Below are 24,803 nucleotides of genomic sequence, written 5' to 3'. Positions count from 1 at the left end.
TGGCTGCCATATTCAGTGATGCCTGAAAATATCCATTAAAATCATTAATAGTCTTAAACACTTAGGTGATGAGTATAGACAAAATCAAAAATGAAAACTGATTAACAGTTATAAAAGACCCAAACTACTTTGAGCACAATAAAATAAAGGATGTTTAACACATCCAAACACATACAAAAAAACCTTCATGAGTTTATATCATATGAGCAGTGTTCCCATATATACATTACTGGTATCTACATGACCAAGTGTATTTGTTATCAAGTTTGCTAGCTGTAAACAAAGGGATATTTGATACATAGACATTAAGAAGCTTGTTGGTTACCTGATATGATGCAATTTTTTCTCTGTCAAGTTCTCTTGTGACCAGGATATCACCAGTATCTTCATTGATTTTAAATGTACCCTTTGGTTCCAGATCAACTCCCACTCCAGAAAGATGGAATTTAAATCCCTCTAGTTTTTCAGGCCATATAACCTAAAACAAAAAGGCATTTTTATAAATAATAATAATAATAATAATAATAATAATAATAATAATAATAATAATAATAATAATGATGATGATAACATGCTAATAGCAAAAGTTCTAAGAACACTACAGCTAAATTAGTTCTGTGATAGTCCATCTGCACAAGTCATTAATTCATATCCCTTTAAACACGAGTGGGTATTCTCTGAAGTACAAGTAAGAGGAATGTAGTCACATTATTTAATCAGAAATCATCCTGCTAGTTAGACCTGTGGCACAGAGAGAGATGAAGGCTTAACTTCAGTGCAGATGAACAAGGTTCGATTAACGGCTCAGACAATAGAGAATCTGACATTGAGAATGGAAAAGAATGACATAACTGTTAGAAAATATGTATTAATGTGTGTATTAGCAATATGCTTAGTGCATTTAGAGCTTGAAAAGGGTTAACACATTTATTCTATTTCATACTGCATAAATCTGGACAAACTGCAGTTGCTTTCTGACCTTGTACTGTTAGCTAAAATCTTGCTTGTGCCTTGGAAATTTACTGAGAAGCAGGTGATTTCTGCTTGCGTTAGGAAAATAATGAACAGAACAATACTACTTGTATGAAGCTTAGACAAGAAGTTCCATTTGTGCCGTGAGAAAATACACAGCTGTAGAAGTTACAGATAATTAGTACAAAGCCTGCTTGAAAATATGAACTGCAATCAGCATTTGCTTGTATCTGTATTAGAAAAGTACCTTGAAATGTAACACTGTACAATAGAAGACTGTAACGGATTAGTGCCCACCAAGGCCAGGTTGTTTTTCTGAAAAGTTTCTCACAAATCTAGTCATGTCAGCAGAAGATCTGAGTAACATCTGCTGTAGAACAATGCTAAAAGTTATGTTTGATTACGTCAGCTTAGAAGGTAATGTCTTGTAAAATAGTATAAGAATGAACATACTTCCTGTTAGTAGTTAGACAAATCCTTGTATTTGCATGTTTTTGTCTCCTTGCTGCAAGTAAATTAAAGTGCCTTAACTGAACCTTACGTGTATTGGTCTTTGAAGTTTTTTCCTTTGACACATACTATAAGCCAATCAGCCTTTCTCAGGGAGGACAGAGCATGGGTACAGTGGCTTGCATGCCAAAACATCACAGTCCAGTGGAAGTTAAAGATCACCAACAGGCAGCACCAAGCTCAGATGGTGCGATGGGCATTAAGAAAGCTGCATCGCTGCAGAGTCAGGGAAAACCTCAAACAATACATGCATAGCACACCTCCTTCTGTGGTGCAACTATACACTGGGAGTTAGAACAACAGGCCAGCCATCTTCTGATATCTCAGGTAGCAAGGACAATGCTCCTAGATATTGTCTTATCAGTTTGTAGCCTTCTGGTAGCCCAGAACAGGGAGTAGAGTGACCATAAGAGCAGTGGACATTGAGACTGAGCAAGGAAGACCAACAGCACATATGCCATGGCTACATACCTTAGAGAAGTATTAACTGAAAAGGAATTGAGCAGAATGGCATGCTTAGATACCATGGGACATAATTATGAAAATAATCCTAACAATATACAGAATGAAAATACAAATAATGGAATAAAATAAAAATAAAATGTGTTATGGCTAGTATTGTATCACAAATGGTAGGTTTGTAATAACATCCTGATTTATATGTTTCATAACATTAAAAAAGTGCCTCTGATATAGTTGTGTAAGTACCAATCACCTAAATTACAAATATGCGGAACATTAGTAGCAGGGATGATTAGTGTGTAATGCATAATGATACAGAGTGACCATTTACTATTATTAATAAATTATTTGCGGACAAAATACAATACTTATTCTTTGAGTCTCTATCTCATTTCTCTAGGAGATGCAATATTTTCAACAAAAAGAGATGGTTGCCTTATTAATATTCCATGGATACCTCTTCTCCCTGCCTAAGTATTTCTGTTGAGAGTTATAAAATACATGTAACATCTGTATCCTTGCAGTATATGTGCTTTTTGTCTTCTTTCATCTTCTTACTATCATTTCAACTACATTAGAAGTCCATTTTTAGGATGGACACATTGATATTATGAAAAAAACTGAGATGAAAATCAGTGTATAACATAGTGCAATGCCAAATGCATGTCAAATGTGTTCCTGGAGAAAGTTTAGGAAAGGCAATAACAGTAAAAAAATGTGTTCAAAACAGGATCTTACATCTGGTTAGCTAGTGATCATTACTGTTTGGTATTTTGGATATTTATATTTACCAATATGGCATATAACTTTTGTGCACACAGTCTTCACCTACATGGATAACTGGTACCTGGAATTTGTAAATGGCATGATGGCATGCGTAGCAGAGGTATTATTGTATAACATACAAAGTAAAACAACAAAATAAAACGCCGAAACCAATGCAACCTGATATAGGGCCCATGTGCATAAAAGCACTAATGTGACTATTTACATTAACAAACTGTCTTTGCCATTAGTAACAGCATTATTTTCTTCATCTGTTTTAGTTACTATTGTTTTTATCCATTTTACTTGTTTAAAATAATCTAGTTTTCACTTGTGTAATTAATTCTGTTGTATATCTCTTCAAGCAGCTATCTTACACAGAAAAGACTCAACAGAGACATCTATTTGAAGTTCTGCACATGTGCACATTAAGGAATGTATACAAACAGCAACACATCAGCTTGTTTTATGACAGTGAAGGTGTGAAACTAAGAAAGTACAGTTTTGTACCTACCATAAATGTAGATGTTCGATAGATATGCAACTGCAGTCCTGACATATGGGTTGCCCTGCCTCAGGCAGCCCTTCGGTCGGCCAGATTCCAAAGTCTGGGTCTGGCGTCGGCTGATGTCGCCTCCTCCCCGACGTCAGAGCGGCTGGAGTATAAAGGCATCAGCCGACGCCATCTTCTTCAGTGTTTCTTGCCCCAGATGCCAGGTGCCCTGCAATGAAGGCTAAATTTGGTGAATGGATAAACAGATAAAATCAGACATGCACAACAGTAATAAACAGATACACCATAACATATATCCCCAGCTGATAGGAAAGGGGAGTAAGGACCCAAAATGGGAAAAAAGAGGGGTAGGAGGGAGGGTAAACCTGACTGCAGTTGCATATCTATCGGACATCTACATTTATGGTAGGTACAAAACTGTACTATGTCCTTCAAGAATGCAACTGCAGTCCTGACATATGGGTTGAATACCACAGCCAAGCTGGGGGTGGTAGGACTAAGCAAGAGATGGTGTAGCTAGAAGGCCCTGCAGGACTGCCGAAGCAAAGCCTGCTCGGGATCTGGAGTATAATGGCAGGTTGTAGTGTTTGGTAAATGTATGCATGGAGCTCCATGTAGCAGCCTCTAGAATATCTTTTGTAGCCACTCCTCTTAGAAAAGCTGTGGATGTGGCCATAGCTCTGGTGGAGTGTGGTCTAATATTAGCTGGCACACTTTTTCCATGAAAAGAATAACAGAATCTGATGCAGTGTCCAATCCATTTTGAGATAGTTTGTTTGGTGACTGCTTTCCCTTGCACTCCAGCAGCATAGGCTACAAACAGTTGGTCAGACTTCCTGGTGGACTATGTTCTGTCCAAGTAGTAGCGTAGTTGTCTGTGAATGTCTAAAGTATGCAGCAACCTTTCCCCTTTATTTTGAGGATTAGGAAAGAAAGTAGGCAGGTGAATTGCTTGGTTTAGAGACACTCTGGATATCACCTTAGGCATGAATGAAGGATTGGTCCTAAGGGAAACTCTGTCCTGATGAAAGATGATAAAGGGAGGAACTGCCATGAGGGCCTGTATCTCCGAGACTCTTCTTGCTGAAGTGACTGCCAACAGGAAAACCGTTTTCCAAGAGAGAAATTGCATTTCTGAAGATGCTGCTGGCTCAAAAGGAGGAAGAGTTAATTTTTCCAAGACATAATTGAGGTCCCATGCAGGAATTGGTAGCTTCCTTGGAGGTTTGATATTCTTTATGCCTCTTAGAAGCTGTCTTAGCAAAGGATGCGAGAACACAGGTGGATTACAGTTGTAATGTGCTGAGATAGCTGAAGCGTAGATTTTGATGGAAGAGTATGAGAGGCCACTGTGAAACATTTCTGTCAAGTATTCCAATATCTGAGGTATGTTCACCAATGATGTGTCCTGGCCCTTGTTGACATTCCAGATGGTGAATCTCTTCCATTTGGCCGAATAGGTTTTTCTGGTGGAAGGTCTGCGTGCCTCCAGCAAAATTTCCTGAACTTTTTCGGAGAGCGAGTCATGGGTCTGAGTCATGGAACTCTCCAAGCTGTCAGCTTTAGGGTTTGCAGGTTCTGATGAACAGTCTTGTAACTGTGTTGAGTCAGGAGCAGAGGCCATTGAGGCAAGGGCCACGGTTTGGAGTGAGTTATGCTCAATAGTAGTGGATACCAGTGCTGCCTTGGCCAGTCTGGAGCTATCAAGATTCCCCTTGGCTGTTCTGCCTTGATCTTCAGTAACACCTTGGTGAGTAAAGGTAGAGGAGGGAATGCATAAATTGTTAGAGCATTCCAGCTGAAGGAAAGAGCATCCGTTCTCCAAGCTAGAGGATGGTGTATCCTTGTGCAGAACCTTTCCAAGTGATGATTGAGATGAGATGCAAAGAGGTCTATGTCTGGTCTTCCCCATGCAGATGCTATTTGTGCGAAAATGCGTGGGTGTAGCATCCATTCGTGTGGATCCAAGAAATTTCTGCTCAATCTGTCTGCCAGAACATTGTCCTTGCCCGGAACAAACTGTTGGCAGTTTCAGGGCCTTTTCCCAAAGAATCATTGTTAGTCTGCAGAGGGGGTAGGAATGAGTGCCCCCTTGTTTGTTTATGTACCACATGACAGTGGTGTTGTCTGTTCTTATTAGCAGATGACCTTGTTGAAGAGATTTTCCAAAGGCTTCTATTGCATGTATCACTGCCAACATCTCTTTTTGATTTATGTGCTGATGCATCTCCATGGGAGTCCATTGTCCTTGAATGCATCTGCCGTCCATGTGCGCCCCCCATCCAAGGTCTGAGGCGTCTGTTGTAATAGTTTGACTTGTTGGAGGTTTGTTGAAAAGCATGCCTTCGTTTAAGTGACTTGCTTGAACCCACCACAAAAATTCCCTTTGGAGGCATGGTATGAGTGGTATTATGTCTTCTAAAGCTGTGGCTGTGTTGTGACCACAAGCTTTTTAGGTACCATTGCAGCTTTCTCATGTGTAGTCTTGCCAGAGGGATTAGAAGAATGCAAGATGCCATGAACCCCAGGGCCTGCAAGGTCTTCCTTGCGGTCAGGTGGGTTAATTTTGCTAGGCCTCTGAAGTAAGCTGTTAAATGTTCTTGTTTCTCCTTTGTGAGGAAAGCCATTTGTAGCTGTGTGTCCAGTTTTGCTCCTAGAAATATAATGTCTTGGGATGGCAGTAGTCTTGATTTTTGAATGTTGACTGTGTATCCCAAAGCCTGCAGTAATTGAATGACGTAATCCAAGTGTCTTATCAAGGTCTGTTTGCTGTCTGATTGTATTAGGCAGTCGTCCAGGTAAGGGTATAATTGAATCCCTTGGAGTCTGCAATGTGCCACTACTGATGCCAGGCATTTCGTGAATACTCTGGGTGCAGTAGATAAGCCAAACGGCAATGCTGAGAATTGATAGTGCTCTGTTCCTGCAAGAAATCTGAGGTATCTTCTGCAACTGTGTCTGATAGGGACATGCAGGTATGCCTCCTTGAGGTCCAGAGTAACCAGCCAAGACCCCTTGCCCAGCATGGGAAGAAGTTGCTGTAACGTCAGCATCTTGAATTTTGGCACCATGAGAAAAGTATTTAGAACGGACAAGTCCAATATAGGCCTCCATTGTTTTTCTTTTCTTGGAACAAGGAACAGTCTTGAATAAAATACCTGGCCTTGTTCCTGAGGAGGAACCTTCTCTATTGCTTTTATTTGTAACAGCTTTGAGACTTCTATGAGTGCCTCTGCCCTTTGATTTTGTGGCAGGTTTGGCATGCCTTGTCCTGTTGGTAAGGTATAGAAGTGGAACCTGTAACCTCTGTCTATTATGTCCAGAATCCAATTGTCCTTTGTTATAATGTGCCAGTTTTTTGAGAATAGAGATAATTTTCCGCCTATAGGTGCTTCTCTTTGTGCCTTGGTAGGCGGAGTGAAAGGTAAGTCATTGTGATTGTCCCTGTGGTGCAGGTGTACTACCTGTGCCATTTCTTTGATTTTGTGGTTGCCATTGGCGTCCCCTGTAGGAGCCTCTGTATTGCCCTCTACCTCGTGCATGCCTGTTCTTTCCCCTTTGACACTTGTCAGAGTCTGGAAAGGACCAATTCTTTGAAGGCCAATTCTGGCTGAACCTTGGGGGCTGAACCTGGAGGAAATCCTTTACTGTTTGAACTGATTTTGCCTTCTCTTCAATAGATTTCAACACATCCTGAGCATTAGCTCCAAAAAGCTTCTGTTTATCCAGAGGTGCATCCAGGAGCTTTACTTTAACATGATCTGGCAGCAGCTGATCTTTCAACCAAGCATGTCTATGGATAACAGCCCCTGTCATAGCTGCCCTACATGAAGCCTCCAATGCATCATAACCACACTGTAGAAAATGATTACTAACCTGCTGGGTATTATGAACCAAATCCTGCAATGCCTTTCTATCTATAGGCTCAGGAGAGGCTATCTTTTTCTGCAAATCATCCAGTAAATAATCCTGGTACTGAAACATATGAAAAAGGCAGTTAAGAGACCTCATGGCAAGGGTGGTAGAGGTATAGACTTTTTTACCCCATCTCTCCAGGGACCTTGTTTCCCTGTCAGCTGGCAGTTGGTTCCTGGCTGAGGAGGTAGCCACTCCTTTGGGGCCCTGTGAAACAGTTTCTAGATCCACAGAGTGGGCCTTAAAGAGATGCTTGTGAGTGTCAGGTACCCTATAATATCGGTCTGGCTTGACAGGAGCAGGAGGGAGAGAATCAGGGGAAGCACTGGAGTCGGAGAAAATATCATCCAGGACATCCAAAACTGGCGGAATAGCTAAAGGTCTGTGCTGGGGTAACTTAAGGAAGGTACGTAGCCTTTGCCTGGAATCAGAAAATTCCTGACCCTGCCACTTAAAATGCTCCCTCATGGAGTGGAGGACTTCACCGAAAGAAAAATCCTCTGGAGGGGAGGCAGAGGGAATAGATTCCTCAGCCTCAGAGTCCTCATAGGCCTGGAAGGATTCTTCTTGGGTTTCTGAATGCTCTGAATCCCCAGAAGCTTCATCTGAAGAGAGGTTGTCTGCCTGCTCAGTTCTAGGCCTTTTTTCTGCAGGCGGCTGAGAACCTCTGTCTGGGTGAGGCTGAGACCCCCTAATAAAAGAAATAAGATCTGCAGCCAGAGACATGATTTGTTTGTCAGAAGAAGGAGCCTGAGAAGCAGGCTTGGGATGGGCCTTGGCCTGGCTGGCGGCCTTAGCACGTGCAAAGGCCTTGATTGACATGGATACAGGAGGCCTAGCTGCCCCACGTGCAGGGGTAACTTTCTCCACTGGAATGGTGTCAGGTAGATCCAGAACTTCGGTTTCCGGAGGAAAATCAACAACTGGCACCGGAGTAGCCTCCGAGACCGAGGGATGAGTTAACGCGGTGTCGTCGGCCTGGAGCGGTTGAATTACCGCTTCCGAAGGGACCGAAGCACTCGCAGAGGGCTTAGGCGTTATATCGGTGGAAGACATGGGCCGAGGATGTCGGTCCCGGTCCTTTCGTTTTTTGGTAGTTTGTGCTGTCGGTTGTTCCGACGGCATGTTGTAAGCGTAAGATTCACCAAAAAAGTCTTTGGCAAACTCTGCCCGGCGCCTGAGAGTGCACTTATTAAAGCAAGCACAGGCGGCACAGGCCGAGACGTCGTGGTCTGGGCCCAGGCAAGGGAGGCAGTAAGAATGAAAGTCCTTATGAGGTATTTGTTTACCACAAGACAAACAATTATTAACTTTCTCAATTTGTTCTGACATCGGCTGAGGCAAGAAAAAATGTTCCCCAACGGGGTACTTAGCTTTTAGATGACTTTGGTAACTGAAAACACAGGAGCTGACCGACCGGCACTTGCGAACTGCTTCTGCTTCGGGCACCGCGCGGCAAGAAAGACTGAAGAAGATGGCGTCGGCTGATGCCTTTATACTCCAGCCGCTCTGACATCGGGGAGGAGGCGACATCGGCCGACGCCGGACCCAGACTTTGGAATCTGGCCGACCGAAGGGCTGCCTGAGGCAGGACAACCCATATGTCAGGACTGCAGTTGCATTCTTGAAGGACATCCCTTGTTTTCTGTCTTTTTAATAGGATAAAATAATGCCACAGATACTATCTGCAACTACCATGAAGGCAAGGCTAAACATGAAGGTGCCAAAATATTTTGATAGCTATCTTTTTGGGACTTGCCATAGGACTCCCATTGATGGAAGTTTCCTTTGGGTTTTTACTAGACTACTGGTGACATTTTACTTCAATTTACTTAAATCAGTTTAGCAAGGAAAATTAGCAGGAGCACTGTGACAGATGAAAACCTCCAAAGCAAGTGTCAATAAACCTCATGGATGCTATTGTCACTTGTGGGATGTCACTTCTAAAAGAGATTGATGCCTTTCACAAGTATAGAATATGTGTGGTTCCTTTTCAGTGTCCTGCTGTGTAGACCCAAAGTAACTACTGAAGAAACTGACAGCACCTGCATTTGAACTTCTTTCTTCACTGAGCTCCTTAAAATTAGCTAATATTACATGGTATCAGAATTTCTTGTAAAGCAACCAGAGTTATTTAACCTATTATAGAAAAATGATGCAACTGTCATTTATGAGATAATCTGGCAGAAAATTGGTAGTTGTGCATCAGTAAACTATTTTATTTCTGACTAGAAAAGAAATACAGCAGAAGCGTGAAAAGGGGGGCAGAGTGCTACATTTTTTGCCTTACAAGGAAAAAAGTCTTCATATTTATATCTTTGAGGTTAGAAAGTCCAAATTGCTGGGTTAAACTACAATGAAACACAGAAAAATCTGCCATTTATTCACCAGCTGCTGTTTGTGAGGCCATAGAGTTCGACCACATAAATTTACAGTGATTTCTGGAATGGAGTAAATACTTTTGAATATAGTTAGTGCGTTATATGATTAATGAAACAATAAAGTGTTTAATGTACAGGTCATGATGTAAAACCACCTAGCTAGAAGCTACTTGTCTGACAACAGAAAAATATGAAATGCAAGATTCAGTTTGAGAAAGTTGGAGTGGGATGTACCAACTACAATGGTGTTAATAATGTTTAATATATATGCACAGTTATGATGTGAAGGCACAATGATTATACACTGCAATGAGTCACTTTGTGAGAATATTGACTCATTTCCTGTCCAGTTTACAAAAAATGAACACTGGCAGATAGATCCTCCAGTTTTACTTGCAATGCTTGATCAGAGAAAAACTGCTTATACCACTGAGAAGTTTGAACTAAAGACAAATTGTGCGTAATGGAGAATATTGATATGATCAAAAGCACTGCTTAAATTATAATCATCTTGTTATAAACACTGTATATAGTTATTTGATTGCCATGTTTTGTTAAATGTTCATTTTTTTATTTTAACTTTAAAAATTAATAAAACTTTTTTGGAAAAAAAACCACTACCTATGGTAAAATAGCATATCATAGTCAAAACTGACAAAGAAATATGTAGATAAATAAATCTCCAAGATCATAATAAAGGTTATACAAGATAGCACTATGCACTTCATACACCAGAGGAAGTGGGTTCATATATGCAAAATGCAAAACATTTTTCTGCATTAGAGGTTTTGGTTGATGATATGTATACATTTACTATGCCCATACAATATAGATATTTCAAAGATCTTCATATGGCATTTTGTCAGCACCTGAAGTGATTTGGAAAGTTGATGTAGAGATGATCAAGAGGTGCGACTGTGTAGTGAACCTAACTGCTAATTTGCTAGCATGTGTTGAGACTACAGATAGGCATGATAAAAGGATTCTACTATTGATGAACAGACTACGACAGGTTATCCTCAAGCTGACCAAAAATAAGAGTAAAGTCACTATAAAGAAGAAAAGAACAACATGTTGGTCCTAGTCTGACTTCAGATGAGAAACAATACAAACAACAAGTTAGAGGTACAATATAAATGACTCCACTACAGGAATGGCAACATTTTTTGAGATTTCAAAGTATGATGCAATATCATTCCAAGTATGTTCTGAAAGGGTTAGGCAAAAATAATTTTTTTTATTACTGTATGCAACTTTGAGACCCAAAGCACTCTTACTGCTGAATACCACAAACAGGAGGGGGCACTTCTAATGCCCACTGTAGCTGGTCATTGCAGAGCTGGCTTGAGTTCTTAAACATTTACGGAGAACTTGTAGTATAAACAGTTAGCTGGTTTCTTTGAAAGGAAAACTAGTGCCTCGCTCTGTGGCACAAGTGACACATTCCTGACAGCATCTAAGACAACTGTGGATCAATCTAGCAGCTCTGACTCTGGAACAGCTGGCAGTGGAGGCAGAGAATTGATTGGGTATGGCCTACTCAGCCACTCCCATCCAAAGAATGGGTTTATCACAGTCAAAGGCACAACTGGCAGTGCTAACTTACTAATATAGATTGGGAGGCTTACCACTAATGCCCCTGTCAAGGTGAGGATCATCTTCTACCGTTACCCATTGGTCTTCCCTCCCATATGGAAGAAAAAGATACTGGCACAGAAGTTACTTGACTTCAGACTCAGCCCAGAAAAGTGTTAACAGGACAATGGTATTGAAACAACTCATTGAAGTAAATGTCTGAGTGCAAGATCAAACAGTGAGTGAAGATGCAGCCCCCTATAGTCAAAGTGTGTCCTTAATTGAGGATTTCTACCCTTGCCATCCTTCCCATCATATGAATCTGGATGGCAACATTTCTATTTTACTCATCAAAGACTGGAAGATGGAATAAAATGGTGTCTCTACACACAGAATAGGATAGATGATAACATCATATTAAGCATGGACAGCTTGCCTAATACTGTAAAATTCAAGTGGCTAAATCTTCATGACAAAAAATAATTTATTCCAGAAGTATTTATACTAATAGACAGCAGATGATCAAAAGAAGATACCAAAGGTATATATACCTAATATATAATATGGCTAGTTCTCTTAATATTACCTTTTTTCCAAGGTGCAGCAATCTTGAAGTTAGTATATAGAAATCTGAGAGGTGTGAGGGGCTTTATCAAAACAAGGGGGTGTGCTGGTGGCTAGCCATGATGTTAGTTGCTCTTCTCCTGTACTTCTGGTCTTTTTTTTCTGTTTGTCAGCCATCAACATTTGAAGTGCTACCATTTCAATTGGAAGCTGACACCAAAATATTTAGTGACACTGGTATACCAGGAGTTTGGGAGAGAACCTGCCGATGCCCTCAAAGTTACTGTACCCTGGTTAAATGGAAATGCTAATTTTGGAGAGATTTACATGCAGATCTGATGTACTGGTAACATTCAGAAGCTCCACTGGAAAAAACGTTGGCTCTGTAGAAGGGCATGCAGACAGAAACATCCAGTCACTGGCAAAGATCAGGATCAAAATCCAGGATCCTAAGATGTTCCATTCTTGGAAACTGTTGGTACTAAGCAGAGCTTACACAAGGGGCTCTATCACCAGAAGGGATAAACAGGAAGAAAGAATGTATCCCTTTGTTTTCTTCCTACTCAAAGGAAAATATTGTAGGCAAACAGTCATCAGATCACTTACAGCCCAGCACAGAACATTATACATCAAAAAGTGCCTCCTTCCTTAAGATAGGTCATGGAAAATAGGCCCAGGGAGTATTTGTAAAACCCCATCAAATCATATAGGTTAAGTCCTAAACATAGTTCAGTTACAGCTTTGCATAACATACATAGGTAGCTTATTCAATATATGAGAAATAAACTGAGACAGGAATGCATTGCATGAAATCTCTGAGCTACATCCTGTGCTGTAGGTACAAGATCTGATGCTTTCCACTTACTGTGTGATTCCAAAAAAAATATTTAACTAGATACTGCTTCTAGGTCACCAAGGAATTGGGGTAGTTGAGTCCAGTGTGCTTAACCAGAAGCAAACAGGTAAAATAAAATAAACAAGTTCTATTAATTTGTTAATCAAGACAGAGTCCTTTGTATACATTTTGTAGAAACGTTTGCTCTACAAAGACACAGTAGATTTTGGTAGGTGGGTTCCTTCATGACTCAAAAGGCAAATGTTGTGAAGGAGTTCATAAAAAACAGAATATGAAAAGAGGGCAGCTAGTCCAACAGATTTTCAGATGGATTTGAGGCATGTGAATTTTTCATTTGAAACCTCTGGGGTCTCAACAGCGGGGTGATATTCCTTCACTGGTGCATGTCAGTGGAGAACATTATATTCAATAATGAGATGAATAAGAGTCAAGTAGTGAGGATTGTTTGATCCTGGATGAGGCAACCTTGGTTTATCAGTTGGGCCAAATATCTAGCTACAGCTAGCTACAGTGAAAACATGATGATCAAAGGACACCGGGGCATTCAAAAGGCAGTGCAAATCTGTAATGCCATTATTAGAGTAAAATGGTGTATTGAATAGGTGTTTGATTTTAACCAATGTACATTATAATGCTTTTTTACATGAAGATTCAGGACACTGTCATTGCACCAGTTGTTTGCATAGTCCAGTCTCTTTTGCTGGGTTCTCAAATAAGAGCTCTTTGTAGACAGACATTAGTGGATTTTGTTAATTAGATATCCTGGGTACTGGCTTGAAGAGCAGAGAATGAAATTCAAAATACAAGGGGATCCAGCACTGAGACTAGAAAAACTTCACCTGTGACTTTATTTTTGGAAATGGCACCTGCAACTCCAATAAAGCCATTTTTTTATCCACATCACTGCATATGGCTTGATGTTTATGTTCCTATATCTGCAAACAATGCCTACTTAAAGATAAGTGTTGAATGCTTTTAATAGGTCTAAAGATTCAGAGTGCAGTAAATAATCATCATCAGTTGTTTCGGTTCTCTTTTCAAAGAGGCTTGAGAGAATTAAAAGGCAGGAGGTGCATTTCACAAAACCAACAGGTGCACATCTAGGGCTAAAGATTTTCAATATCTAGATATATGAGGTTTGAAATGAAATATTCCAAGACTTAGCAAACACGGCTGGGAATAATGAGTTGTCGTAACTACTAAGGTCGGCGGCTGCACTTTCCTTATGTATATTTCTAATCGTGACTGTTCTTCAAGCTTTAGGAATAACGATTTCAGCAAGAAATGTTAAAGAGATTTGAGAGAGGCTCCAAGGTTTTGATAGGTCCTACTTGCTGCTATTCTATAAGTTTTCAGAAATAACACAATCCATGGATGCAGTTTCTTTCTTTTAGGCAGGGCTGCTAAGACTTGTTCTAAAGTGACATTGGTGGGTCAGGGACTGAAGAATCAGAATGACAGCAATTGTGATGAGTGAACTGAGCTTCACAACAAATTTGAGACTATGAAATTACCTATTTCCTTGAGATGAGAATGGGTGGTATTCAGAACATTGACTGACGTTTGTTAACATTCTTACACAATTACAAGATTTATAATTACTTATAATGTAAGTGGCAATTTTAAAGTTCATAATTAACTCCATGTTTTCTGACTGTCTTGATAAACATTCTTTGTTAATATGCTTGAGGGCCCTCAAATGAAGACTGTCTGATGACCTACAAAAATTTAAGACTTTCTTCATTAATTTTTAGAGAATATTTATATGGGAATTCTACCATAAGGTTTGTTTTAATGCATCCCACATAGTTTGCATGGGTATGTACTGCTTTCTCTATACAACTAGTCAAGGGAGTGTATAACTTGGAGGTAAAATTCTTGCTTTTCACTTCTCCTTGAAGGTTAGCAGAAGATTTCTGGAACAAATGTATTTGGTTTTATTAGGTATGCCACTTATACTGTTATGGCAGTCACCATATTTTGTCTCCAGAAAAACAGCTATTTGGTCCCCAGCTCTTGTTCGGTCTTTATGGGTAGCTTCAGCATGCCTGAATGGAGTCTTCAACTACCAAAACATATCATTTAGTGAATGCATCCTTTATAGATCTTAAATACTTGTGGCCTCACTCTTGTACTGAAGTAGGTGTAATGGCTGATTGCATATGTATCAGTTATATAGAGTTGTGGTCTATTGGCTGAGATGTACTATTTCTAATTCAAGGAGGCTTGGAAAGTAACTTATTAACCATCTCACCATAAGTGTAGTGTACAGGCTGGTGCTGAGTGTATTATGTCATGAAAGGGAGGCCTCTAGTCTCCCTAAATGTTTACACCTTTCACAAATTAAGTTCTGTTGTGGCAGCAATATGCCTTTAGTAAGGGTGAGACAGTTTGTACACTGTTCACAATACCACATGCTGTCAGAATGGCCACAGAAGTGCCATAGCTTCTTAATAAATGTAATATTTTTTTCACTATGGAAGAGAGACTCCTAAATTAAAATGATTATCCTTCCTAAAATTCTATATATAATACAATCGTTATCCCATCCACTCCCCCCAAAAAATGGTGCAGTGATACAGCAATAAGCATTGTTGCCTCACAGCAAGAGGTTCTTTAGTTCGATTCTCGACTGGGGTGCCTTCTGTGCGGAGTCTGCCTGTCATCCCTGCATTCATGTGGGTTTCGTCCGGGTGCTCCGGTTTCCTCCCACGTTACAAAGACATGCATCTAGAGCATTTCTCTATGGGCCACCACTGAAAATTGGCTTAATTCCAAGTTGGACTTTCCCAGTTAGCAAATGTTAAATTTAAAAAAAAAAATTAAAAAAAAAAATATATATATATAATTCTTTATTTCTCAGATTTCTGTGGTTTCCTAATAAGCCTAGATTGGCTTTAAACCACAAAATTTGAGACTGGACATCAGGTGATATTGGTTTTCAAGATTTTTATATTCCTTATCCTCCATTGTTAAGACAATAATTTTTTTGGTTAAATAACAATTACAATGCCAAATGGAAAGATATTCAGGGAGATATTTGGGGCAAATTGAATAATTTAACAAGTTAATATTATAATAAATAGCTACTAATACATTTTATTGGTTAGTAAAAGACTATACAGAAAACAAAGCACACCAGTTAATTCTTACTATATTAATACAATAATAACCTCCTTTAAAAATTTCATTTTCACAATCCCTGAATATAAAGCAATGGTTTTCTTTGTATTTTCAATTGCCTATACTCAAACTTTTATACATTTATTTTGACCACAATGCCTACACTGAAGGATAAAAATGTGTTATACTGGTTATCAATTACTAGACAATGGGAAGCTACAAAACATCCACCATATTATTAATAAGTTTGAGTTTAGCAAAGATAAGTGGCTATAAATTCAAAACTGCAAACAATTAGTCGAATATAAGATTAATCTAATGCAACCAATAGTTAGAAATTCCTTCCCCACAATTATCAATTTACTCATTATTCTAATGCACCAGAATATATATGGAAAGGGACTTCTATCTAAAATATATAATGTACTTAAGAAATCAAGAGTATGTTACAGAGAAACCTATTGCGACTGTTTTGGACTTGTTAATAATAATTTCCCATGTGAACAGGCAAAAACTTCACACTGTGTGTATTGAACAGAAAATGGCAGTAAAAGTATCTTTATAGTCCAACAAGAGTTCTCCTCACAAAATGTATACCAAAGTCCAAAGTATAAAAAATAAATTTAATAAAACACACAGAACATAAAGAGGCAGAAAAATCCAAAAAGAAATCCATGTACAAATGGTTAAGCACTTCCGTCCCTGAAATTTGTGTGGGACTTCTTCAGAACCATAAAACCTTATAACACTAACAAACTTTAAATCTACATAAGACCCTTCAATTTAAAAGGACATGTGACTCGCATCAATTAAAAGAGCTACTAGTATGTTATGCAGCGCTGCTGACTGAAACCCTTTCATATAACTTTTAAAGGGTTAAGTCGTGTTAAAAAGGCAACTAACATTATTAACATTTTTTGTGATACTAAAAGCAAAAAACTAAAATATCTAAAACAGTAGTGTTTAAAACTTGAAAGAAAAATACAAAATATTTAAATGTATAGTATTATACAGCACTTTTGCTTAAAATCTTTTCCTGTAACTTTTAAAGGGCTAAGTCATGTCACAGAAAAGCAACTAACATTGTTATCAATTTTCCATTGTACTTGTTACAAAGTATTCTACAGTAGTGGTGCTGAAGCTTGTACAAACACAATATATTCAAATATACAGTAACTTTTAAAAGCAAAGTTTGTTTTAAAACAACCAGACTTGGATAAAAACTAGATAAAAATAGCAACCTCTGAACATTATTGTTGTTTGTCCCCCACACCCTTTTGAATGAAAAAGCATGGTACCAAGGTTTAAAAATATATAAGAATGATCAGACTGCCATAAATCTATAAAATGATAAATCCTTAAAATCACCCACTTACAAAACTTCCATTTAATTATGTGTCTAAGCTGAATCTAGATGTCCTACAACTCTTGGGCTTTAGGTTTTAGAATATGCAAAATAGACACATTGTCATTAAAACCTGGTGAGACTCTGGCATTCAATTTAAGTTGCCAAAAAAGTTCTCTTTTTCTATTCCCAACTCCCTCCACCCATCCCTTTCATTTCTAGAGATGATATCAATGATCATAAACTTAAATTTGGGATCACCTCTGCAGCTAAGCATATGTTTAAAAAGGGCATTATTCATATTTTTCCTAGAATGGCATACAAGTGTTCATAAATCTGTTTTCTAAATTGCCTCCCTGTCTTACCACATAAAAATCCATATATTTGGCAAATAGCAATAAAAACCAACCCTATAGTTGTACAATTACCTTCTTTGAGATGTATGTCAAATGGTGGGTTTCCCATGTGAAGATGATAAAAAACTAATACTCCAATCTTCATAACAAACTACTTCATCAGTAAGGTGGAGGATATTCTTGTAGAAGTTCTTACATAGAACCTTTACCACACCTCATAAAGTTGAACTGATGAATAATAAAGACATAGGATGCTGGAGATGTAAACTAAATGTTAAAGCTGACTGGCAGCATATGTTTTACTATTGTATAAAACTTTACACATATTGGGATAGTTTGAATTCTCTTTTACAGTCTGTTTTTAATGATAAATGTATGCTGACTAAATTTCTTATTTATTTAACATTTGTTAACCGGGAAAGTCTGACTTGGAACATGGCCAATTTACAGCAGAGGCCTGGGGAGAAACGCTCCAAACATCTAAAACCTATAACATCAAATTTCGTAACATCTCACACTACAAATCACAAGAAAATAACACCCACTCCACATATAATGACACCAGACTACCAAACATACTTTATTTGATGTTTCTGCAGGGGGGGGTGCAAGCCCCCCCATGTAGGGGGCGCCGCAATTCTGTTACAGTTTATATATACAGACAATGAGTCTGTGAACTGAAGCTACTACAACACAGCAACAAACAAGGTGAATTAAACACTTAAACAGTAAATGGTTTAAAAGCAGCGGGAACAATTTGTATAACTAGCAAGCAACCACGTTCTTTAGCTCTAGGCAATGAATGAATAGTTACATCAATGCCTTCCTGAAAAAGCATGGGTGGGTTCAACCTACGTAGGAAATTTCTTTTGGAAAAGAACTTGGACGTTGCATGGTTTAGAGGAAAAAATGTATAAAGTTGTTTTTGATCTGTTGTAGCTAATTCTGTTTTTACTTGCTTGTATTTCTTCAGACATTGCTTATCCTTTAAATTTTTGTACTATGTTTACTATACAGTTCTTTATCAACTGATTTATTTCTTGTAAATTTAAGCTGTAGCTGGTTTACAGAAAAACTGCAGTTCCACTGTTATCGATTGTCAAACAACAGCCAGATGTCCATTGGTAAACTCAGAAACAGTAACTTAGGACTGCACAAAATCAATTAAGCGATACATTTATTATCCAACTTACAAATGGAAAAAAAATAAAAAGAAGTTCAACCTGCCCGGTTTCCATAGTGACGGGCATAACTGCTTCTTGGACAGAAATTATAAAGGATGTTTTAAAAATTCAGTTAGAGTACAAAATATAGCACAATACGTTTTTTTTAATATTTGCAGTGATAGACAAATAACATGATTCTTCAGGTATTAGTCTAGTCCAAACATCTAGGAAAAACTTTGTCCAATGTATAATGGTTAAGACCATTTTCTGAATTCAAATGCATATCACTTTTGGGTTTATAATGATTTAGGATTGATTCCTGTGCTATCTTAAAATCAAGCAATTGACACTGATTGAGATCGCCCACTTCTAGGTCATAAATCTTGCTCAAAAACAAAATAAGGAGGGTTGGTTTAGGGTAGGCCTGTAGATATCACAAAGGATATACTTACCATTAATGGCTAAACATTAGGCAAGCAGACATCTATCACCTGTATCTTAACTGTATACAATATGGTAGGTATAGCATAATGTACTAGTTTCATTTGTATACATATTATACAAATACTTAATTGTATACAATATGGTATACCATAATGTACTAGTTTCATAGCTCTTTCCCTTACTGATGGCAAAGATACCTCTGCCGGGATTTAAACCAAATCCTTGTATAAACATCTACACAACTGCATTGAATAAGCTGTACCTGACAGGATCAAAGAAAGTTCCTCACAAAAGAAAAAACCTGTTTGGTGGACATCTGCCACAAACAGGTAATATAATAGGAGAAAGAAACTGTTGTCTAAAAGCAGTAAAGGATGGTCTCCTAACTCAAAGGACTCCATCCTTGGCCTAAATAAGCAAATAAGACACCTAGTAAAGAAATCTAAAGCTAACTATAAATCTAAACTGGCCACCGTAAATAAGGGTATCCATAAAGCAATCTTTGGCTATGTACACAACCTCAAAGGAAAATCCCATATTTGTGCAGAATTTGTTGTAAATGGCACAACATGTACTGAACCTGGGGATATTGCAAACCTGCTGGCAGATAGGTTCAGTAAGAACTTCTCCCTCGTCTCCACCTCAAATACCAAAAGACATCTCTCCTACATGTCCCCCACCCTCATTATCACTAAGGAACATGTCCTTAATGCCCTTTCCAAAGCAAAAAATATGGCCTCTATGAGACTGGACAACATCCCTGGCTGCATTCTAAATAGTTTAAAGCAGAAGCTAGCTGCACCTCTGGGTACCCTCTTCAACCATAGCCTAAGCAATGGATATGTCCCTACAGACTGGAAAACTGGTACTGTCATCCCCCTACAAACGGGGCATTCCTACACTGACCCTAGAAACTATAGACCCATAAGTCTGACCAACCTCATATGCAAGGCCATGTAGAGAATCATCATGGACCTTATCATCAAAGATATAGGCAATCTCCAAACATTAGACCTGTCCCAGTTTGACTTCATCAAAGAGAGATCGTGTCTATTGAACTTGGTGGACTTCTTCGAGATAGTCACCAAAGCACTGGATGCAGATAAAACTGTGCATATGGACTATTTGGACTTATCAAATGCCTTCAACACTATTTCTCGACTTGGGTATCATTGATAAACTTACCCAATTGAATATAAACCAGTATATCTTTAGATGAGTTGCAAACTGGCTCATGGATAGAACACACACAGTTAAAGTAAGGGACTCTACATCCACCAACAGACCAGTAACTAGTGGAGTTCCACAGGGCTTGGTGCTGAGGCCCACATTGTTTGGAATATACTTTTCAGAAGTACAAACCAACACAAAGGGTTTGTGGTTGACAAAGTTTGCAGATGACTGCAACTTGGGCATGGTCATAGAATTCTCTAGTGACATTGACACCCTTCAGGAGGATATTTCACAAACCAGCAATTGGTGCTAAAGTCATAGGTTCAAGTTAAATGCAAAAAAGTGTATCATCCACTTTGTTAAGGGTGACATCCTCGCAAAGTGCCACATTAAGGACAACACCTTAAGTATCCAATCAATGGTGAGAAATCTGGGTACACAGGTTGCCAGCAACCTCTCTTTTGACTACCATGTTTCCTCAGTGATAAAGAGAGCTTTCTATGTTGCTCATCTTATTAGAAAGGGCATTGCCTACAGAAAAAGGAGGTTATAACCCCCTAACCCCCCTGTACTTTTCCCTTATCAGACCAATAATAGAGTATAATGCCCCCTTGAGTATGTACCTCGACAGGCACCTTCAGCAACTGAAGAGACCTCAGAGGTACCTTAAAAAGAAAATTCAAGGCATTCAATACATGCCTTATGTTGATAGACTAAAATCCCTGTCTCTTTACTCTGTGTCATACAGGCTACTCAGGGGAGACCTCTGACTCACTTACAGGGCAACCTAAGATCCTGCCCTGATGGAAATGCTGCACATTAGCAAGTCAAATAGCACTCATTGTACTCACTCTAGTGACCTTGACATGAGACACGATATCAACAGGACTTGTTGGAGTGACAGGTTCATCTCCCAAACACTTCATCTACTCTGGAATAAGTTGCCAGTCTAAGTGACACAGAGCCAATCTTTGACCCTATTTAATCGTAATCTGGATGATTGGATGGGAAACTGTAAATTCACCTCAGGTGTCTCATCAGTGTCCTTTCTAGGCAGGGGCAGCAGATTTTGAGTTAGATCTGCTAACAGCATCATTGCAAGAGGGGTATGGGGTAAAAACATGGCTAGGCTTGTAAGCCACCCCCCCCCCAGGCCATTAGCCTAGTAAATTCCTATGATCCTATGATTCCATGATAAAATCACTTACGTTAGCAGATCTAGGAGAGACTCTCTCTCTCTCTCTTTGATACCCTCTTTAAGACTTCTTGATTCAGCTGAGTCAGTGCTTTTGTCATGTAGTTCAAAATCTTAGTCCTTTTTTGTTGTTGGTTCTGGTGGCTCCCTTCTGTTGTGTCAATCTCTCCAAATACCTCAGCTCCCTGGCTCCTTTCCATGGCCCGTTCTTGTTCTAATAAGACACTTGTCCATCTACCTGCTTAACTGAATAAACTACTGGAAACTTCAACAAGGTGTCTTTATTCCTTCTACAGGGAGAGCATCAGACATACAGTCTCCTAGATCTGCTAGATTAAGTGATTTTATCTGGACTAATCCTTTATACTCTGTTTTCTGTTAATCCTATCACCCTCTGAGTCACAGATAGGTTACCAGACTTCACTCAAACCCTCTGGATTACCTCTGTTTTTTCATTGATAAGGATACTATAATTAGAAATACAATGTCTTCAAAGGCAGGAAATGCAAATCATTGATGTCTTAAAACAATTTTAATTTCCTGCAGAAAAGTCAGCTCTGCTTTGTACTTGTGAATAAACTTCAATAACTGGTGTCATTCAACAATGGAGTTAAGTCCTAGAGCTCTGGAAGTTTGCACCATAACTTCCAATCAGCAGAGTCTAAGCATTTTGATAGAATCAAATTATGTGCTCACATTTCGAACAAATGTTCATATATCTGGAACCATAAGGGTTACTAACAAAGTGTAAATGGCAAGCCATGTCAGCACAAACTATTTTATAGTGGTAGTATTCTTTAGGTTCTAGGTCTTAAACTGGCGTTTATAAGTCACAGTAACTATTAAGTTTGTAATATTTTGCAAACAACTTAAAATATTTCAGCATTTCAGCAACCACTCAAGTAACACACACACACACACACACACACACACACACACACACACACACACACACACACACACACACACACACACACACACACACACACACTGTCAGCAGCATTTTGCTCATCCAGATGAGAACGTTCATGTGAGGCTAAGCCATTCTGCATTTGCTACTAGGTCAGAAGTGTCCCCCCTATGGCCCGCGGGCCACATGTGGCCCTCAGAGCTATTCCATGCGGCCCTCAACCTCTAACTGCAACATCGATGTACACATGCCTCAAAACACTTTTTTTGTTTTGTGTTTTTCACTCCCGTGAGCTGCAAAGCTAATGTCGGTGTGTGCATGCGCCAAAGCACCCTTCTAGTTTTGTTTTTGAGCCAAAAAAGGGTCAGTGTGTTTACTCCATTATTTTGCGCCGAACAATCAGTGTGCATGTGTGTGTTCTCGCTGAAGAGGGACTTGTGTATGGATTTGCCGCTGTTGCCTTTGAAAGGGACAGCACTTACCTGTGTTAATAGGTAAGTACGGAGTGAGTGAGTGCATGCATGAAAGCAGAATTATGTGTGTGAAAGTAGAAGAAGTGTGTGTGTGTGTGTGTGTGTATGTGTGTGCATGACAGAGAGAGATGCATGCACAAAGAGGCTAACAATGATCAGTCTACCTACTGAACACAAACAAGTTAGCTCACAAATATATCATACATTAAAAGTACACTTTCATTAAATTGAGGCTTTCCTGACAGGGAGAGTGTTGTATTGAACATGAACTCATATCTCTTAACTGTATGGATTTTCAAAGAATGTCTGGATTTTTGCCTCATCTTACAATTTGTGCCTTTTGCTTAGTAAATAAAAGTAGTCATCCAAGGTAATGCAGTTCCAGGGAGTAAGAATGAGACAGCGGCCTAGGGCTAATGGGTCAGTAGTGGACTGACTATGTGGGACTGTAGCATATAAAGTTGTATTGTTTTTTCAGACAAACAAAAAAGCACCTAGTACTGTTTTTTCATTGGTGGGTTCTAAGCAGTGGTAGATTGGACAACAGTAAGCATAGCTTTGGCGGATCATCAATACTGGCAAATCAAGTGGGCACAATGTCATTTTTTAAATGTTGGGGGTTTTAGTGTGTATGTGTGTGCTTATGTGTTGGGAGTGCTGCAAAAGTAGATGATTATTAAAGACAGAGACTTACGGACTGTGGAGAATATGTTTCTTTGTTTCAAAACCTGATACTTGGGTACGCATGCCAAAAGTAGATTTTTTAAGACATAGCTTCTTGCCATTTACAGTGGATGGATATTTACATTTAATGGACAATGCTAGCAGTATTAGCATGGGCCTGTGAGGTTCTGAAGGATGCCAAGTCCACCACTACCAATGTCTTGTAAAGTGACCTGGAAATGGATATTGGGATGTTACTAAAAAATATAGTAAGTGGGCTTAGAAATATAGTTTAATTAAACAAGGTATACTTTCAATTTACAGGCCATAATTTAATTTATTTCAGGTAGTCCAGATACTGGTAGATTGTATACCATTAGACTTAATTGGAGAGAGCTGTCATTCTGGGGAAACAAGCAGCCCTAGTTTCAGTGAAAGCTCTATGGTTGCTTGCAGGTAGGAAGTTGTAGGATGTTGATGCAATGTGTTTTATTTATTATTTTGAATGCATTTGTCATTTCAAAGCATGGTTTTCTTTGTTGCAAAAGAAGGCAGGACTGAATGAGCCATATAATGTTTAACTGACAATGATGGGACAGAAAGATTATAAGTAATGTACAATGTTTGCATCTATAGTTGTTTCAATGGTGTCTGTGATGCATAACTATTTCTGGGCCTGTGTCCCACTTTTATTTTTCGCTTTGTCCAGATTTCTTGCTCTAAGGTTGAGAGGTATGGTTCCATACTAAATCAGAAGTTGTATTTATCTTGGAAGACTTTTCAGCATAATTATGAAAAACAGAGCCTTTTTAATATCTCTGCTTATTTCCAATATAAACTGCCATGTAACCTTGCAAATAACCTTCTTATTAAGCTACTTTACTTCTTTTGGAATTGACAGGTATGATTCATCTGTTCGGACATACACATAGAGTGCTAATGTGACTGATTTCTTGCAGCAGTCTGTGGTTTACATATCACAATAACTTTTCTGTGTTTCTGGGTGTGTAATCAACTTAACAGTTTTAAAGATGTTTTCTGAAAATAAATATATATATATATATATATATATATATATATATATATATATTTTTTTTTTTTTTTAAATAAATAAATAATCCTCTCTACACTTTGAGCTATTGACAAAGTCTGGGAATTTGTTTTTTTCAAAAGCGAAGGTCAGCATTACAGCTCAGTAAACCGTCAGTCTGTGAGTAACTTCTGTACAAATTAAAATGTCTGATTGTCAAATGGCTTTAGATTGGAGGAAAGTTTATTTTTATTTATTTTATTTTATTTTACATTTGTTTACCAGGAAAGTCCGACTGGACACAGGTCCATTTTCAGCGGAGGCCCGGGGAGAAAAGCTCCAAAAATAACACAAAACAATATAATACAATACGAGAGAGAGAGAGAGAGACAGCAAATCATGGCTGTAGCA

The 24,803-nt window shown here is 38.7% G+C and overlaps 1 protein-coding gene across 1 annotated transcript in view; it reads right to left on the bottom strand.

Annotated features, from left to right (window-relative positions):
• CDH13 (cadherin 13) overlaps nucleotides 1-24,803 on the bottom strand; it is a 3,439,935-nt gene that overhangs the window by 2,160,082 nt on the left and 1,255,050 nt on the right. The window contains exon 5 of the mRNA XM_044088622.1: nucleotides 326-478. Within this exon, the coding sequence (XP_043944557.1) occupies nucleotides 326-478 (153 nt within the window). The remainder of the gene's footprint in view (nucleotides 1-325; nucleotides 479-24,803) is intronic.

Source organism: Protopterus annectens, chromosome 11.part0, assembly GCF_019279795.1.
Source record: "Protopterus annectens isolate FY-2018-M chromosome 11.part0, PAN1.0, whole genome shotgun sequence".
Lineage (NCBI taxonomy): Eukaryota > Metazoa > Chordata > Ceratodontiformes > Protopteridae > Protopterus > Protopterus annectens.
Note: the sequence above shows the minus strand (reverse complement) of the source record. Positions and strands in the feature narration are given on the sequence as shown.